General features: G+C 33.5%; 2 protein-coding genes across 3 annotated transcripts in view; both read left to right on the top strand.

The window, feature by feature from the left end:
* The window catches only part of LOC109328228 (neurochondrin), a 7,807-nt gene extending 310 nt beyond the window's left edge, over nt 1-7,497 (top strand). Inside the window, exons 2-18 of one of the 2 annotated variants that reach the window (XM_019561588.1) lie at nt 44-233; nt 317-479; nt 1,319-1,455; nt 1,840-1,943; nt 2,062-2,157; nt 2,549-2,642; nt 3,488-3,608; nt 3,690-3,889; nt 4,788-4,879; nt 4,954-5,009; nt 5,738-5,827; nt 5,961-6,060; nt 6,331-6,435; nt 6,517-6,589; nt 6,706-6,869; nt 7,158-7,200; nt 7,283-7,497. In XM_019561588.1, the coding sequence (XP_019417133.1) occupies nt 44-233; nt 317-479; nt 1,319-1,455; nt 1,840-1,943; nt 2,062-2,157; nt 2,549-2,642; nt 3,488-3,608; nt 3,690-3,889; nt 4,788-4,879; nt 4,954-5,009; nt 5,738-5,827; nt 5,961-6,060; nt 6,331-6,435; nt 6,517-6,589; nt 6,706-6,869; nt 7,158-7,200; nt 7,283-7,338 (1,884 nt within the window). In that variant the 3' untranslated portion in view covers nt 7,339-7,497. The remainder of the gene's footprint in view (nt 1-43; nt 234-316; nt 480-1,318; nt 1,456-1,839; nt 1,944-2,061; nt 2,158-2,548; nt 2,643-3,487; nt 3,609-3,689; nt 3,890-4,787; nt 4,880-4,953; nt 5,010-5,737; nt 5,828-5,960; nt 6,061-6,330; nt 6,436-6,516; nt 6,590-6,705; nt 6,870-7,157; nt 7,201-7,282) is intronic. The other variant, XM_019561589.1, reaches the window with a different exon arrangement.
* Nucleotides 10,640-11,725, top strand: LOC109328613 (putative protein TPRXL). Its single transcript, XM_019562164.1, has one exon. It carries the CDS (start codon nt 10,751-10,753, stop codon nt 11,384-11,386), a length of 636 nt encoding a protein of 211 aa, XP_019417709.1. The 5' UTR covers nt 10,640-10,750; the 3' UTR covers nt 11,387-11,725.

Raw genomic sequence — 17,834 nt, 5'->3', positions numbered from 1 at the left:
TATATATATATATTATCTTAATGGAATATTATTTTCGGTGAAGGAAACAACACAACAAGAACAGAGTCCGAACCTAGAGGATTGTCTGAAGCTACTGAAAGGAGAGAGAGATGAACAACGCCTCGCTGGTCTTCTTCTTGTTACAAAGTTCTGCAAAGCAGAGGATCACTCCTCGCTACGTAGGGTATACGACGCCGTTGGACCTCGCTTTCTTGAACGCTTACTCAGAACTGGTACTACTTCATCTCTTTAACTTCATTATATAAATTGTAAACATTTTAATTTGTATTTATTGGTTCCATTTTCTTCGAATTAGGTATGGGTAAAGGAACTGTAACCAGTGGTGGTGACAATAATCGTGATGCTTATTTATGCCTCTCCGTTACGGTTCTCGCTTCATTTTGCCGCGTTCCAGAGATTGCTTCTTTGGAAGATATGGTGTTGAAGGTTCCACTCATATTGGAAGCAATGTCAACACGGTACACTGTTTTTCCTTTTTTTTGCTAGCTTTCGAGTCTGTTTGAAAGAGCTTATACAGAGTTTATTAGCTAGCATATGAACTTCATATGAGTTCTTCTTAGTTTATTGCAATAAGGTTATCGTAATAAGTTACTTTAGCTTATTTCAAAACAATGTTGCCTTGTGACCCAGAGATTACATATTCAAATTCTGTAAGGGCAGATTTTCGTAGATTTAAGGCCACATACATGTGGGAGTCTCACACACTTGGTTGCCTTTAGCTTATCGCACATAATTAAGTCAATTACCCAAGCACATCCTTATATATCCTATTTTGAAGTTCCGACTTATATTGGAAGCAAACTGGTAGTAGTTCAAAAAATTATTCAAATATTGTTATGCCTTTACTTTCTTGACCATGCATCTGTTCATCAACTATGCCTCTTATAAGATTAGCAATGGGAAGCAGTTGGATAGGATACCATACCAAGGATTTGGCATAGTTATTGATTTTGTCGATTATGTTATATTTTTGGGGCATTAATGATTAAAAAGTAACATGGGTGTTTTATATGTTCTTCCAATATTATTATATTGTTTTTGGTAAGATATTCTCATTCTTTGTTAAGTTTAGTTAGGTACTGTGGCCACTTTTTTCTAAAGCAGCTTATACCGCCATACTTTCCTTGCTGGTCAAATTTACATAATTGGGTTCTAATTCAATTTCTCAATACCTTTTGGCATTTGTCCCATGCGAAGACCACATGGTGTACAGTTTAGTTTGATACAAATGAGTCTTTAATTTCACTCGTTTTTGAGGAAGTGATTTTATTATTTTTTTGGTGAATCTCTTGTTCAGAAATGGCTCATCTGTTCTTGAAGAATGCTATGAGTTTTTGTACTTGGTATCAACTGCTTCGGGAAATGGAATCATAAAATTTTATGAATCTGGAGGCATAAGGATACTAGCATCTCAGATGTCTTCTATGCAAGATGGTAATATTTTATTGTTTGCTTGGATTGCTTGCTTGCTGCATACTGGACAATATGAGACATAACGAAACTGTTGTTGGTGAATATTAATTACTGTTGTTGGGGTAGGAATAAAATACCAATACCTCCTTTCTGAACCATTAACTACCTATGTATCTATTTAAGGTCGATCACCACTTTTCTGAACCTCGGACTAGTCCTTTGTGTCTCGAAGAAGTCTTTTCTCTAGAACTTTCTTTGCGTAACTGTCAATAACATTAGTATTTTAATTATTTTAAGCAGCCACCTTCCTGTTGCACACACATCTGCAAACATGTGACTTTCTGAACTTCTGATCCTATATTTTCATCCACGCATCATAATTCACAGTAATCAAACATTATGCAGGTTCACATTTGATGGAAATATCTATTAAGCTTTTGCAATTGATTCTTAGTAGGATGTCCTTGGAGATTATCCAGAATGATTACTCATCTGAGCTCTTAGTTATTGTGAGTGTATTTTCTAAGAGTCAGTCTGTTTTTATTTTGATTTTATAATCTTGCTTCATGCTAGTAAACTTCAAATGTGTCTTATGCAAGGCAATATTTTTGGCATGTCTCTCTACAGGTGGCAGAAATAGCAAAGCAGTTTGCTGTCTTGCACAATTCCTTGAAATTTGATTCTCTACACCTACTAAATACCATGATTTCTTCAAAAGATTCAGTATGTATTGTTGTCTTATCCTTTTGCTTTTGGATATGGTTTCTATGATGTAATGTAATACTAAAATGCTTGATAACGAAAATGGGGTTGTCCTATTAATTACCTAGTTGGAGTCGGATAATAAACTGGATGATGTTCTCTATATTTGAGCTGTCTCCTTCATATAAATAATGCCTGATTGTTTACACTGTCCATATTTCTTGTGGGATGAAGGTTCCTAGCCTGCTCCATGGATAACTAATAAAGTTGCATAAGTTGAACTGATTTATTTGGTTTTTATTCATAACCATCATAGGTTCAATGCCATATACATTAACATATATATTTCCATGCACATACACTTAGATTCATTTATTCATTGCAATTGACTACAGGTTATTGCCATTTTCAGGCTCAACTTCTTGATGCCCTCCGGTTACTTCCAAATGATAGCTGGTCATATTATATTCGCATTGGTATCATAGCCATTTTGCAGAATCGTGTTGGTATGTTGAGACATTTTGCTTGATCATGTGTACTACGATATTTTAATGGTGAAAGTCTGCAAGCTTTGTAATGTAAGAAAGATTGTGGTAATGAATCCATATTCTGCTTCTTAGCATAGAAAAGAGAAAGTCGGGATTACTGTAAGAGGACTTAAAGAAAAACCCATGCATTTAAAGAAAAAAAATGGTAAACTGGTGTCTAGAGAAAGGTGGCTGATGTTATTGAGATAAATTGTAATGTTTCGTATGCAAACCTAGAGCATTGCTTTGAGGGGAAAAAACTTTAGAGCTTAAATGTGGTGTGTTGGGATAAAGGTGAAAAGATATAGTTAAACCAATGATGTCACGAGAGTGAGCAAGGGTTTTGCATTCTATTATGGAATGGAGCTAGAAAGGAAACTTTTAAAGTCAAGTTTAACATGCTTTGCTTGGTTTAGGAAAAAGACAATCATTGTAATATGGGCATCATAGCTTTGAGGAGGGTATTGGATGAAGTAGCCGTAAGGTATAAGTTGTTTAAGCTGATTATTACTATGAGTCTGTGATATCACTTGTAATGAGTGCACATTTTATTCTTCTCCGACTATAATTCTGTTTGTATCACTTGTGGTCTATAGCCTGTCTCAAATCTGGGAAATTAATTCCATTCAGTGGAAGATGAAAAGACTCTTTCTCTATGTGCTTATGGTAGTTTACATAGATATTCTTATGGTCTGACCTTTATGATGCTAACAAATGTTTCTATTTTAATATACGCATCAAGTTAGATTTACAAAAAACAAGAGAACACAATCAAGATGAATTGATTATTCAATTCTTTATCTTAATTTTAAGTTCATATGCAGCTACTGCTGAAAGGCTTCAGGCTCTTATTTTAGCCGAGTCTATGGTTTCCATATCTGGAGAAGATTGGTTGATTAGCCAAGTTAGAACAAATGACGCACAAAATCCAACTCCAGCTGACATGTAAGCTATGCTTGTTGAATGGTAACTTTTAAGCCATCTACTCATTGTTTTGTTTGGTTTTCTCACTTCTTCCTTTTTTAGGTGTCTATTGCTTGTCTTGGAACAGTCAAGGGTTGAGATTGCTGTTCTTTTGAATGAGTTGGCCTATTTAAAATATAAAGCACCTCAAGATACTTCAACTACTGCTGAGGCAATTTTTTCGAAGCGACGAAATGTGGCTGTTGCCTACTCATTGGTTGAGAAGATAATAAAATTAATATCAAATGTTGATGAAAATGATGGTATGTTAAAAGAATTTAATTCCTTGACCTTTAGAGCAGTTTGGTAGTCATGGTAGAATAAGGACACAATAGGATATAGAGTTGGATAAGAGTGGAATATAATATGAGCAGGATGAACTCTTACCCTGCCCAATGTTTGGTGCACACCACATAATGATGACATTGATGTGGTGGTGGTGGTGGCGGTAGCAGTGGTGGTAGTGTGGTGGTGGTGACTGGTGTATTTGGGTGAGGGTATGAGGGGGGAATCTATACTATCCTATCTTGCTCATTCCTAACCCAGGTTCTCCAATGGGATAGAAAATGTACTAGGCCAATAGGATAGCTCTATCTTTTCATGTCTCTTTATCATGTCCACCAAACTAGCCCGTCAGTTCTATCTTCCCATTTTATGGAAAAAGTAATAACATTCGAGTTCTATGGTTCCTATAGCCTTAAATTATGATCATACCATGTATGTTGTTTCACATTTTGGGTCACAAAATCTCATTTGATTGTCTATTTCAAAAAATAAAAAAATAAAAAATGAGTTGGAGGGGTTGTGCTCAGTTCTTTCATCCGTTATCTGTGATGGTTAATGTTATTACTTTCAGGTTTACTAGTGTTTTTAGTAGCTAATTTGGAACATGTCTGAATAGGAGTTTCAGTATATGGCGTTAAAGTACCTTTCAAGTGATAGTATGAGATTTCCTTTGAAATATGCAACTTCTTGATATAGTGGTTTAGTTGTCCATACTCCTTTAAAGGGAACTAGAAGTGTGTGAACTATGTGGTTTTTCTTCTTAGGCAATCTTGATTGCTAGTGATGTTAACATTGTCCATAACTTTTTTTTATCGGTAAGCTATTGTGAAATGGGTATAATGCATTTTCTTTGCTAACACTCTTTTCCTTTTGTAGGGAACCTCCTAGATGAGTGCACACTCACAAAGCTGATTTGCCAGCTTAATGAGACAATCACTGTTGTACTGGAGTATTTAGAAGATGCAAGGGTAATGCTGATGGCCAGTTATTTAATGTATTTTTTTAATATGGCACAGCAAAGTATAACAGTGAAATTGTGCAGGACCATCAACAACGGAAGGGGGATGATTTACTTGCCTCGGTGCGGATTATTGGGAGGTATGTCTTTCACTTTTGCTACCTTCACATTTTTTATTTTATCTTTTGGCATTAGATTTATTTTTGCAATGTAATGTATTGATATTTCACCAATTTCTTGAATCATTTAGTTCTAATAATGTGTGGAAGACATCTCTCATCCAATTTATTAATGTGACATTTGATGTTGTATGGAAGTTTAAACGACGATAGACTATTTTAATAAGTTGTAGGTTCACTATATATACTTATACTGTCCAAAAGTTGTTGCATCAGGAATGGAAATACACAGATTCAACTTATTTTCTGAAGTCTGGCCATTAACACCAAATAGGATAGAAAAAGCGTATTTTAGATAATGTGTTGTCTTCAAGCTTCTTCCTCAGTCTCTGGAGGAGGTGCTTTCATACTTTGTGTCAAGTGCACTTTGGGCTTGAAGCATAGGCAATGAATAGACTCACTTCAGCTGAACTTTAAGTTAATTATGAAAAATGTGGGTATTGGGGAGTAAGGATTAAACTCCTTACTACTTGATTGTGGAGGCATTGATAGATCTCAAGGCTCACAACTCATGAATGGATTAACATCTCTATCGCTTTTGTTTTGTGGTACCATTATCCTACATTATATTTGATGCAAAGGATATGGTTTCAGGGGTGGAACTCGATTGAGTTTTTTTAACTATCTTCTTAAATCTTCAAGTTCAAACCAAGAGGAAAGGTTGAGATTTATTCACGTATTTGTTTCAGCTATCTTGCAGAAGTGCCCATTGCATGCGAGGAGAAGGTTCGTGTTCTTCTAGGGTATATGCTTTCTGTTGAAGGTGAAGATGAACAAAGGTATGCTAAATAGACAACTATTGATCGGTAAACCTTTTATCTGGTTATCTGATTGCTTCTGTGCATGTGTTGTGGGGGAGGGTGTATATTTTGGAGGATGATGAGCCTTTGCTTAAATTAATTTTTATTTCAGCCCCTTCTACTCTGTGTGCTTTCTGCTACCATTGTTGTGTCAAATTACAATGGAACTTGAGGGATGCAAAACTCTGGCTTCATGTGGAGGGCATAAGGCTGTAAGTCATTCTCTGGTTCCAATACTTATATTTTTAAGTTCTACATTCTTTCCCCCCTCCATTTGTTGGTTTATCTCCGCATTTGACTTAAAGATGGAATTTACATATAAACCAACTGAATTCTAATGATAGCTTGATCCTATTCACAGCATAGTTCTATTTATATTTATGTTCTAGCATGACTTCTACATTTTTTGCAATGGCATCATCCAAAAATGTTATTAACGAAGCATTCTCTATTTGGCTAAACAATAATGGCTCTAATTGCAGGTTTTAGATTGCCTCAGTAAATTAATTGGGTCATATGATTATATAGTTGAGGATAAAGGTTGCATCTTCTTGGCATGTGATACAGCAATGAACCTTCTACTGAAGGTGATGTTTTCATCATAATAACTAGCCTTATACTATTCATTATGCAAAATTTTGACAAAAGTTGCACCCTTTTGTCTACAGAAGGACAAAGTGCAGTTGATGCTGGATGAGTTAAATTTTGTTGATCTTCTAAAAGCGCTGGTTTATTGGTCAGGTACCATACTTAGTAGCAGCATTTAAGATGGGTGTTTTCATTATACACTGTTTATTTTAAATTGAACCAATGGAGTAGTATTTATCTTAATTTTAGTTACTGGAATTGTTTTGCAGAAAATACTGATGACATGTCAAGTATGATGATGGCTTCAAGCATTTGCGCTCTCATATTCGATTATACATCAGAAGAGGCTCTTTTAAACCATCCTGATTTCAACTATAGCACTCTTAGCAGTCTTTATCAGCTCATTGTGAGATGTCTGGCTTCATCAGGACAGGTGAATTATGAATTTCATTTCATTATTTGGTACTACTTCCAAGTCCTTTTTCTAGGCCCTTTTGGCTACTTTCATGGGAATTAAGGAGGTTGGTTAATATGGTTAGTTTCATTTAATGTGTCAACAATTAGATGTATTTTTTCAAAACTACCTCATAATTATTACTCGCTCATTTTCTCTTTCCACTAAAAAAACAGTCAAGTGTACGAGGCTCCTACCAAGTGGGGAGAGTAGACATATGCAATCTATACTTTTTTACGTTTGGTTGATTGTTATAATTTATTGCAGGATGGTAATGCAGATATGGATCTCTGGGACATTGTGTCTGCTGGTGAGTATGTTATCTATGTACTAATTAGAACACAAAGTTTTCTAAGTAATTCTTACATTCTGTGTAACTCATTGTTGTGCAGGTTTCTCTCGATGGGCTAATCGGTACCCTCACATCAGAGAATCATTGAATAAATGAATTTGATCATCTTAATGTGATTAGTTTGTAACTTTGTATGTTGGTTCTTTAAACTTTCTCGGTAGGTAGCTTACTAAATTCTTTACATCAAACATCTGTTGATTGTGGCTTATAATGAGCTTAGTTCTAAGTAGAAGTATTTTATATTTTACACTGTTATGATATATGAGTATCTCTTATCCTAGGTAACGAACTAATCTTTTTTTAAGTATCGCGTTTAGGAATTGAATTATTTATCTTTTGGTTATTTTAGAGATATAGCGATTTCTCTATTATTGTAAGTTTAATGCAAAAACAAACTAACTTTGGAAATTATTGCTTTAAATTATACTCATTCATCGGGCACCACGCCAACTATTAATGTCTGCTTTAACTTCTGATTTCAAGTCCATCCAAACTTCCACGAAAGTTTAACTTCAAATCCAAGGTGCTAAGTTTTGATATCTTATAAGCATTGACTGTTGCGTAAAAAGTTGAAAAAACACATTCCAACAATGATTGACACAGTGAAGGGTGCGCCATAATAATTAAGTAATGGCGAAATAACGAGGAAGATTCACATTATGCATTTGAAAATCATATCTGAAAATATCCCTGGGTGTTAAGGCAAACAAATATATAGAATATTCCTTCATAACGTAGTTACCGTGACTAGCACAAATTCAAAGCACGTTGGTTAATGTAATCAAATGTATCATGGCTATTTTATCTGAAAAAGAAAAACAGAAATAGCCTTAATCAGTAAACACATTTGAAACTATTCAATTAGAGGTCTAATTTTTCTATTTATTGCAAAATTAGGGGTATGACATATAGAAGAATGTTACCCAGCCATTTTAGGATTGTTGATGGTCATAATGAATAAAGATATGATAAGATAAATAGATACGAGCCTGATATATTCTCATCTTGTATGGTGTTTAATGCACATATGATAATTGATGTGGTGGTATGGGGTATTATTGTGTTTAGTGTGAGAATATGAGAAATAAAATTACCATCATCTTAATGTCTTCATTTTCTAACACGACTCCTCTCATAAGATATAAAATATGCCCAACTTATTTATTATATTATTCAAATATGTATTGGCATTTTCATAAGTGCCTATTCATATGTGTTGTGCTTTCACTCCCTATGATTAAGGTAATACATATATATGATGGCCATGTTAATTTGATGATATTGGCATATACTATATGCTAAGATTGAAGAGCCATATGATTGTATCTTCGATCTATTAGCTGTAATGATTAATTAATAAATGGGTTAGCATTGGACCCAAATAAAAACTAATTAACTTATTTCATTACACTATAAAACCCAAATAAAAATAATGGCTTTGTCCCCCTTTGGGTTTTTTTTAAGTGTTTTGTAGCATTTACCCCATAAATACGGTTAATAATGTTAACACTCTTAACAATGTTTATGTGGTAAATGCTGAGATAAATTTTTTTTACAGGTGTTATAATATTATTGAGTACTAGTATCACAAGCATTTAAGGTACTGTACCTAAGTTTAGTCATTTATCTATTATCAACACCCAACCCACCAGCTTTTATGTTTCCCCTTCAACAACTGTTTGAGCAATTTCATAGTCATTATCCATGCCCCTTTCCCTACGTACCTATGATTGATTCCCCTTGTGACTTTGTGTGGAAGATATTTATTCAATACACTACCACTCACCCAAATGAGAATAATGATTTGTTTTGTTGCTGATTGCCAAAGATATATCTTAGTTGTTTATTTAACGTAAAAAAATGACTTGTTTGAAATATCTTGGTTATAATAATTAAGATGAGTTGATTCTTTACCTTTCCTGTATAATACCCAAGACGAATTAAGAATCAGACTTATGTACATGGTGTGCACGTATACACCCTAATATATGAGTGACATTATGTACAAATAGAACAGGATCCTCTCCTAGAGAGGGAGTTATTATTTCTGTTTTCAAGTGTAAAACAACATTTTTTTACACCATGTACAACACGTAATGTTTATATTAGTGACACGACATACCTGGTATTAACATATCCCTGTGTTGACTTTAATCTTAAAAGATAACACTCAGATTTAATAAAACTAGTTACGCAGTCTCCATAACATAAGTTAAGTCGCATATTTTATATGCCTGTTTTTTTTTTTAAAGTACAGCTAATATATTTTCTATACAAGAAGGTTTGTAACTACCAGTAAATTATAAAATATTTAAAGGTTTATTTGTGAGTTGGATTTTGAAAGGGAATGAAGAGAAATAAAAGACTTTAGAGTCATCTCCAAATATATTTCATGACTTTTAAGTTTTCCATTATCTTCCATTCCTCACCAAAATCCAACTCTCAAACTAGATCTAAGTGTTAGTTAAATTAAATTGTAATGGATGAAATTGGATAGTAGCAAAACCTCTATGGTTTTAGGATATATTGTCTTCATCAATATATGGTCTAACTCTACTATACGGATATATATTTTATTTTATTAAATGATATAAAAAAATTACTTTTCCTATACATATTTAATTTTACCGGCGTTGATTTAAATGGCAAGCTATCAATTGTACCTATCATACTATTATACTAATATCTTAATTGATACGAGAGTTAATATGATATTAATAATAGTTAAAGTAGGACTATTCTAACGTGGGAAAGAAGAAAATATCTTTGGGATGAAGCAACAGGCACGGCCCAGGCGAGGAAGGTTTGAAAATTTGAATGCTTCATCGTTGTTATTTTTTAGAAAGATTCAGTCAATATAAAGAAAAATGTGTGGAATAAGTGAATAGTATTATTGGTCACTGTTTATTACCGACAAAGAAGTGGCATTCTTGTACATTCCCACTCCTCCGTTTCCCATAAATGATGACTATACGTGGCACCATTTACGGTTTCCAAGGAAACCTGTTAGATTAACGTCTCTCCAATCAACACTATTAATACATCCCCACATCGTAACAACCGTTGGATCCGAATCCTAACTAAAATAACCATGCTTACTTTATACGCAACACACCATGACCACATTTTCTATCGGATAAAAGATATGATTTCATGAGTGATGGATCAGAAAAATATTTAATATTAAATTTTTTTGTTTAAATATATTTTTTAATGAATTATAATAAGTAATAATTTATGAGGTTCTGAACTTGTCTCACACAACTAACCTTAACCTAACCATGGTTAAGTTATGTTAACTAACACGATTCCTTTAGGTCAAGAACACCCCTGCACTTGAAGTTAATCACCCTTCACCCTTTCTCCATTTCCACCTATTTAAGCAGCTTCGGAGACTCGCTAGGTTTGCCAAACCAACTCCCCTAAGGGGTCCTTTGAGGAAAACAAACAAAAAAGTTTTCTCTATTCTCTCTTTCTTCCTTTGTTCCTTTCCTTTCTCAAAATTCCTATGGCTACTTCTTCTTCAAAAACAAAACAGAGTGGACCAGTTCTTCGTTCACTCTCACCATCACATACCAGATTCTGTTCTTACACAACATCAAAAGCCCCTTTCTCTTCACCCTCTTCAGCTTTTGCTTCTTCCACTAACTCAAGCTTTTCATCTCCATCATCCACTTTCTTTAACAAATCACATCACCATCACAGTCATCACCGTTCCGCTTCACCCACGCGTCTCAATTTCTATAGTTCCGCATCTCTTTCTTCAGGTGTTCGGTTTTCTATCGATTCCCGCTCTATTTCACCGAACCGGCCTATACCGAACCAAATCATAACAAAAAATAGCCGACCGGTTCAGAAGAAAACAACGTGTATGTGTTCTCCAACTACACATCCAGGTTCGTTCCGCTGCAGCTTGCACAAGAACAGCAACAACGGTCAAGCAGATCCGTATCCTTCGAACCGTTTGAGTCTGAATATGCGTAGATCTGCGATGAAGAACTCGCTTGTGAGGATTGGAGGAGTTGAAGGAGAATGGGTTAAGAGAGCTTTAACCGCTTTGATTCGTCCTTCTTCGCATCAACAGAGGAGAAGATCGGCGTTTGAACCTAGACCGAGTCGTCTCTCCGTTATGTCCAAGGCTTAGGATCTTTGATTTGATGTTTCTTTTACAGGTTTCGTTCTTCGTTTGACCGCTGTTGTGGTGGTGGTGATCTGGCGCCAGAGTCGGAATCCGGCGGAGCAGTTAGATGGTGAGATTCTCCGGCGAGTTTTGATTTCGTCGTCTGGAACAGATGGATAAAATTATCGCCGTGAAATATGGTTGATTTCCGGCATAGATCTATGAGTTTGGATCCACAGAATTATTTTTGTACATAAACTTTTGCTATGGAAGCGGAGTTTTGAACAGTTTCTTTTCTTTCTGCACACAAAATTTGATTCCAAATTCGTATTGACATAAATAAAATCAACATATTTAGAGGCTTGATTTGGGGACAATAATCCCGAATTAAATCAAAACATAATTTGGTCAGATTAAAATTGAGAATTTGAGATTTAAGAGGGTCAACACTGATGAAATGCGTGATCCGTTTCAGTTCTCTTTCCACGTTGAAGCGTTGTTCTCATTACGTTATGCTTTCCGTCAATGGCTTCCATTTTCCGTTTGGTTGCTTTCATCGTTAAGGACCGTTCCGTTCACTTTGTCTCCGTGTACTCTCCGTTACGTTCTTTCTGTTGCGTTTGGTGCCAGGTATTTTTGTTCTTTTTTAATTATTCTAAACCGTATTTTTTTTATTTGTATAGTGTTTTTTATTGTTTTTCCTAACTAATTTGTTAAATTGCAGGTTGTTGTACCTATAATATTGATTTTAATTGCAGGTTGTTGTACCGAAAATATTGATTTTAATTGCAGGTGGTTGTGGGTGAAGCAGAATTTCATTTAAGGTGACATTTAAAATTGAATAAGATGGGAATTTTTTATCGACATTTGTGGACATCATCACGCCCCTGTGCTGGAGCCTTGAAGGAGTATACAAGTACAATAAGAGGAAAAATTAAACACGAAGAAGGAATTCCCAGAGGAATAAAAATTACAAAAGGACAATAACATATCCAAAATTTCAAATGGCCTTAATCATAGAGCAAAATTCAAAGCTGAACAAACTTGGGATCTAGAATAAAAAATTAAAAAGAAATAGTTGAAGTATAAGTGATCATAGCAAAAGCATAGTTCTTGCCATATCAGAGACAAAGAATTCCGGAGAGAAAGGAAACTAATTCTAAAGGATACTTCTGAGAGGGTTAGAGGATGGGAATCATGAGATTAAAGAGGTCAGCTCTCAGATTTAGGAATACATTTTAATAGATATAAAATTATAAAAAGTTTTTTAACTATTTCAAAATTATTACTTAACGGATATCAAATAATAATTACGTAAAAATTAAAATACTAAGTCATAAATCATAACAAAACTATCTAAGTATTAGTCTAATAAAAGTGATATTTGTTGAGGGATGATACAAGTGAGATCCCAAAATTGAAGAAGGAAAGTAGTAGTATTAAATAATGAAGTTGCTTACCCAGTTGCCTTGCCCACAAGGCCACAGCGCATGTTACAACACGTCAAAACTGGACCTACACAACAGCTAACAGTAACCTCACTATCTGCATGTGGTGCAGTTATCTTAATGTTGGTGATTGTCAGATTACTTGTAGGCCTCAAAGTAACCGTTATTTTTATTTTTTATTAAAAAATAAATTTAAATAAAAACTGGCTGGTATGATCGATACGATTTAATTGAAAACTGGCTAATATAACCAATAGGATTGCATGATCAGTATAATTATTATACCATACTAATATTTGGATCAATTTACTAATTGAATCGACCGATATAAACTGGTTTTTACAACACTAGACTTCATCCCTCTCATTGATGATATATGTTAAGACCTACTCTGGAATAGTCTATTGAATTGAGTTTGATCTATAATTTATTATAGTTTTATGATGTTTTGATTAGATATATTTTAAGCGTAGTTTAAAAATCTTTTAAAAACTTACATTATATGGATAACATAAATATAGCTAAGGTTTTTGCAGGAAAAAACTTCTAGGTCTTTAAATAGGTATCTTTGGATCAAATAGGAATAATTTTATTGTTTTTTAAATGAAAGTTTTTATAAGAGTTGCTAATAAAACATACTGTCTAGAGATCAAAGAAGACCATTGATCTTTATTTAAAGTGATTCTATAATAACATTTATATTTTTTTTACCAACATAGTAAACCTGAGAATATGTTCAATATATAAGTGGCTCAATATATTCACTCTCATTATATTAAATTTTTTACATGGTTAAACCTTACACATTTGCTAAATAAATAGAGACTATGCTAATATGTAGGTTTCTATGGGCCTTCTAGACTATTCTTCAAGAAATTTTTAAATTATATTTATTCGACTTCAATTTTTTTAATCTCAATTATTTTCCTAACACCAAGATAAAAAGCATGGAATAATTAAAACCCACATGGAAAGAAAAGATCACAGTGCTATTTTTGAATTAAAAGTCCACATTAAATTTTCTCCAAATTAAAGGTATATTAAGTGAGGATGACTGTATACTTTATTTAGAAAAGGTCTTAAATACATTTTGTCTATATGAATATACATAATTTTGCTTTTACTCCCTCGAGAATTTTTATTATAGTTTTTGGTTTTAACTTTAGTTGATCATTATTGTTGGGTTTATTCAAGTGTGAAGTCCCACATTGGATATGTAGGGAGGAGTGAAAGGGTTTATAAGAAGTAAAGACCCATGGAACTAATGCCTTAAGGTTTTGGTTCAAGACGTGGTGTCTTACTTGTGGCTCTTCACTCTTCCCATACCCATGTAACAATGGAACTCCCCGGTGGTTGGAGGCTCCCCGGTCACATTCTAGGTCCAACAAGTGGTATCAGAGCCGATGGTTCGGCTGGGACATGGTGGACTCAAGGGGGTAGACCGGAAAGTGTGTGGTACCCACACTTGAGGGGGAGATTGTTGGGTTTATTCAAGTGTGAAGTCCCACATTGGATATGTAGGGAGGAGTGAAAGGGTTTATAAGAAGGAAAGGCCCATGGAACTAATGCCTTAAGGTTTTGGTTCAAGACGTGGTGTCTTACTTGTGGCTCTTCACTCTTCCATAAGAAACAGTTTCCTAACAATTACAAGGATTAAGATTAAAGTTGTAAATTTTGAGATAGGATGGCATATCTATGCCTTTAAAAAAAGTAGGTTGTTAGCGTAGTAATCACCCATTAAAACCTATTTTTTCTTTATAACTAAGGATATTCTCACCATATAAATAAGGAATTATTTCGTTTCATATATATGATTGTCCTTCCTAATAATTAGTGTCGCTTTCAAGTATTGAGACTGTGATATTTTAATCTCATATGATATTTGAGGATTAAAATTAGGCCTTACACCGTATCAATGCCTTCTTGGTAATGGTGGAAACAAGTCAGGCCGCCTATCAGAGGCCTATTACTTGGTCGATAACAGGCTCGGCCATGCCAGACTTTTTTCACGAATATGCCAGACTCAGACTTTATAAAAAACCTATTTAGTTTAACAGGTCAGGTTTTAGGCAACCTAAAAGACCTATTTAGCTTAACAGGCCGACCTATTTAGTTATATTACATAAAAATGTTGAAGTTATACGATTTTAATATAAGTAATATTATTATATATGTAATATTAATATAAAAATATAATATAATTATTAGAATTAAATGAGCGTAAATAAAAATAAGTCTATAAACCTATTAAAATATAGACATGATAGCCTATTTCATGAGTATATAGTATAATAGACATTTAAACAGACTAACATGTTAAACCAGACTTTTAAACAGACCATATCTAGGTTTTGGTTTTTTTTAAATAGACTAACAGGCCGGATCCAAACTCCTATATACTATATAGGCTAAGTCTGACCTGTCATGTTTCTACCTTACTATTGGTCCATTAAATTGTAACTTAAATCTAAAAAAAAAAGAAAATAATAATAATTGATCATAAATCATCCGATAGCAATAGGTTCATCCATGCTTGGTCGCATAAAGTAATAAAGTTAAACATGAAGCTTTTAGATAACATTTTATCAATAATTAGTCCTAGCCACAACATCAAACTGCGAAACTCAGCATCAAACGTGGAGTTCAACTCAGCAACTTTTTAATAAACGCACTATTCAACAATAAACTACAAAATTTAGCAGCAAAATATTCCATTTCACATGGTTGAACGTACTCTTTATAAGTTATACCGTTTTCATTCTAACGTTTATTCAAGCCTTTCCCAGATGTAGCTGATAGCAAAAGTTATTTTAAAAAAACCATATGATACATACACAAATATGATTTCAAATTTCGGGCATACTTGATGTGTAGCTCATATAAAATATTATTATTTCATTCAATCTGTGTACAATATAGACAAACCAACCATTCAAATAAAAACATTGTGAAATATCTATAACTATTTAAAATTATGAATATAATATAATAACTAGCAAGTTGTTAGAACTTAGAAGTATAATGAGCTACACATCAAAAAATATTGATAATGAATAATGCTAATTAATTATCTTCAACCTTTCAACAATATTTTATTGAATTTAAAAGAAGAATGTCATCAAAGATGTTTAAAATTATATCACAGAACCATGTGTATCTATAAATATCATTGTTTCCTTTGGGCCACGCGAGCTATTAATCCTTGGCCCATTAAGTATCAAATACCGAATGCATTAGGGCTTACTTGGATCCTTGCAACAAAAATGTTTTGTTAAATTGTGATAACCGTTAATAATCGTTCTGTTAATATTCCTATATCTTTTGACAGACTTAATGCATAATTATATTATAGTTTGCAATTATACCTTTATTTATTTTCATCATTTTCACCTTATTTTTTTCCATTTCTTTTTAATTTAATTTCTAATGAATTAAAAGTGATTATTTAAATTTTATATTTCTGAAAGTTAAGAACTAATTGTTATAATGAATTGCATTTTATGTCCTGTGGGTGCTCTCTCTTCCCTGTTATGCACTCTGAATGGCCTTAATTTAATTCCTCCATCCATAGGGAGATAGATAAATTCACAGTTAATGAGAAGAGAAAAAAAAAAGGTATACATTGAGTTTTATACATTATCATTGCATAATCTACCGTTGATATTTAATTGTTGTTGACTTTTCAAAAAGAAAGTAACCAATACATGAATGGTAGATGATCTGGTGCATGTGTATAAAAGAGTTGTGGATGATGGTTTTCTTAGAGCTGCATCAAAATGTACAACATTTATCTTTGATTTCTTTCTAATTTAATAGAGATAATGATTACTGGGAAATTTGTGTCCCCATTATGACAAAATTCTCAGTTACTAGTGAAAATAGAAAACCCTGAAAACTTGGTAGCTTATAATATATATTTTTCTTTCATTCTATAACCATGGAGGCTTTTTTTTGAATCAAGTAAAGAAGCACCATCCTTGTTCAGCTTTTAATGCCATTTACTAATTGAAAGAGATGTAATCTCATTGATAATTATACTTTCCATATTAGGAAGATAAGATGAGTTTAATCATTTTTATGAGCATTGATTTGCCATCACTATTAGTGCTTTTCTAATTTGTCTTATTTCCATCTTTTGTCCCCTATAACATATGTGGTGTGCAATAATTTCTTATTTTGTTCGGTTGTTTCAACTTCAGGTTTGTGATTTATCTCCTATCTGACAATGTGGTTGAGATTGTCTTCCATTTGTATGACACAAATTTGGATGGAAATCTAAGTTCAGATGAGTTTGTGTGACTACTACACAAGCCAGAGAAGGACATTGCTCAACCTGTGGGGACAGGAATCATTGGTTTCTTGTCTTGCTGCTAGGAACTGCACTCATAACTTACCATGTTCACTGTTGTTTTTGGCGATTTTATCTTAACTTGCTTGTACCCTTGAGTTAATACAAAATAGGCAGTAAAATGTGAATTTGTTTGTCAAAAAAGCGTTGTCAATGTGTGTCATTAAGGTGGTTGCTCTTGTAAATAGTGACCATTTGATGATATGTTGAACTGTTATTTCATGTAAATAGAGAAAAAAATGTATACAATTACAGTGTAAGTATTATCAGATTATCCACTATTCATCTTCACTTATCATTAACTTTTCGAAACAAAAAAAAGTAATTCAAATAAATGATATATAAATCTTTACACTATAAATACATACATATCAACTCGGAAATAAACAGTGACCATGCATCAGCTTTGTAACTAGTCGCAGTAGATTTACACTTTATCAATCTCATTAGTGAATATAGCAAAGGGGGATTGAGTTACAGCACATGTTAAAATCAACATTGGGATGAATCAGAAGTTAAGGAAAGTACATTTTCTTCAGGAATATCCCAGATCAGATGTGGGCCTAACTCAGTTGTCAATTGCTTAATAACAAGTGGATTTTAATTATTTAAGCCCCACTCCACACGCTTTGTATTTTTTTCTCCAAGGAGCGTGGGAAACACCATCATTACAACC

The sequence above is a fragment of the Lupinus angustifolius genome, chromosome LG15 (assembly GCF_001865875.1).
Source record: "Lupinus angustifolius cultivar Tanjil chromosome LG15, LupAngTanjil_v1.0, whole genome shotgun sequence".
Lineage (NCBI taxonomy): Eukaryota > Viridiplantae > Streptophyta > Magnoliopsida > Fabales > Fabaceae > Lupinus > Lupinus angustifolius.
This window is presented reverse-complemented; position numbering and strand designations above follow the sequence as displayed.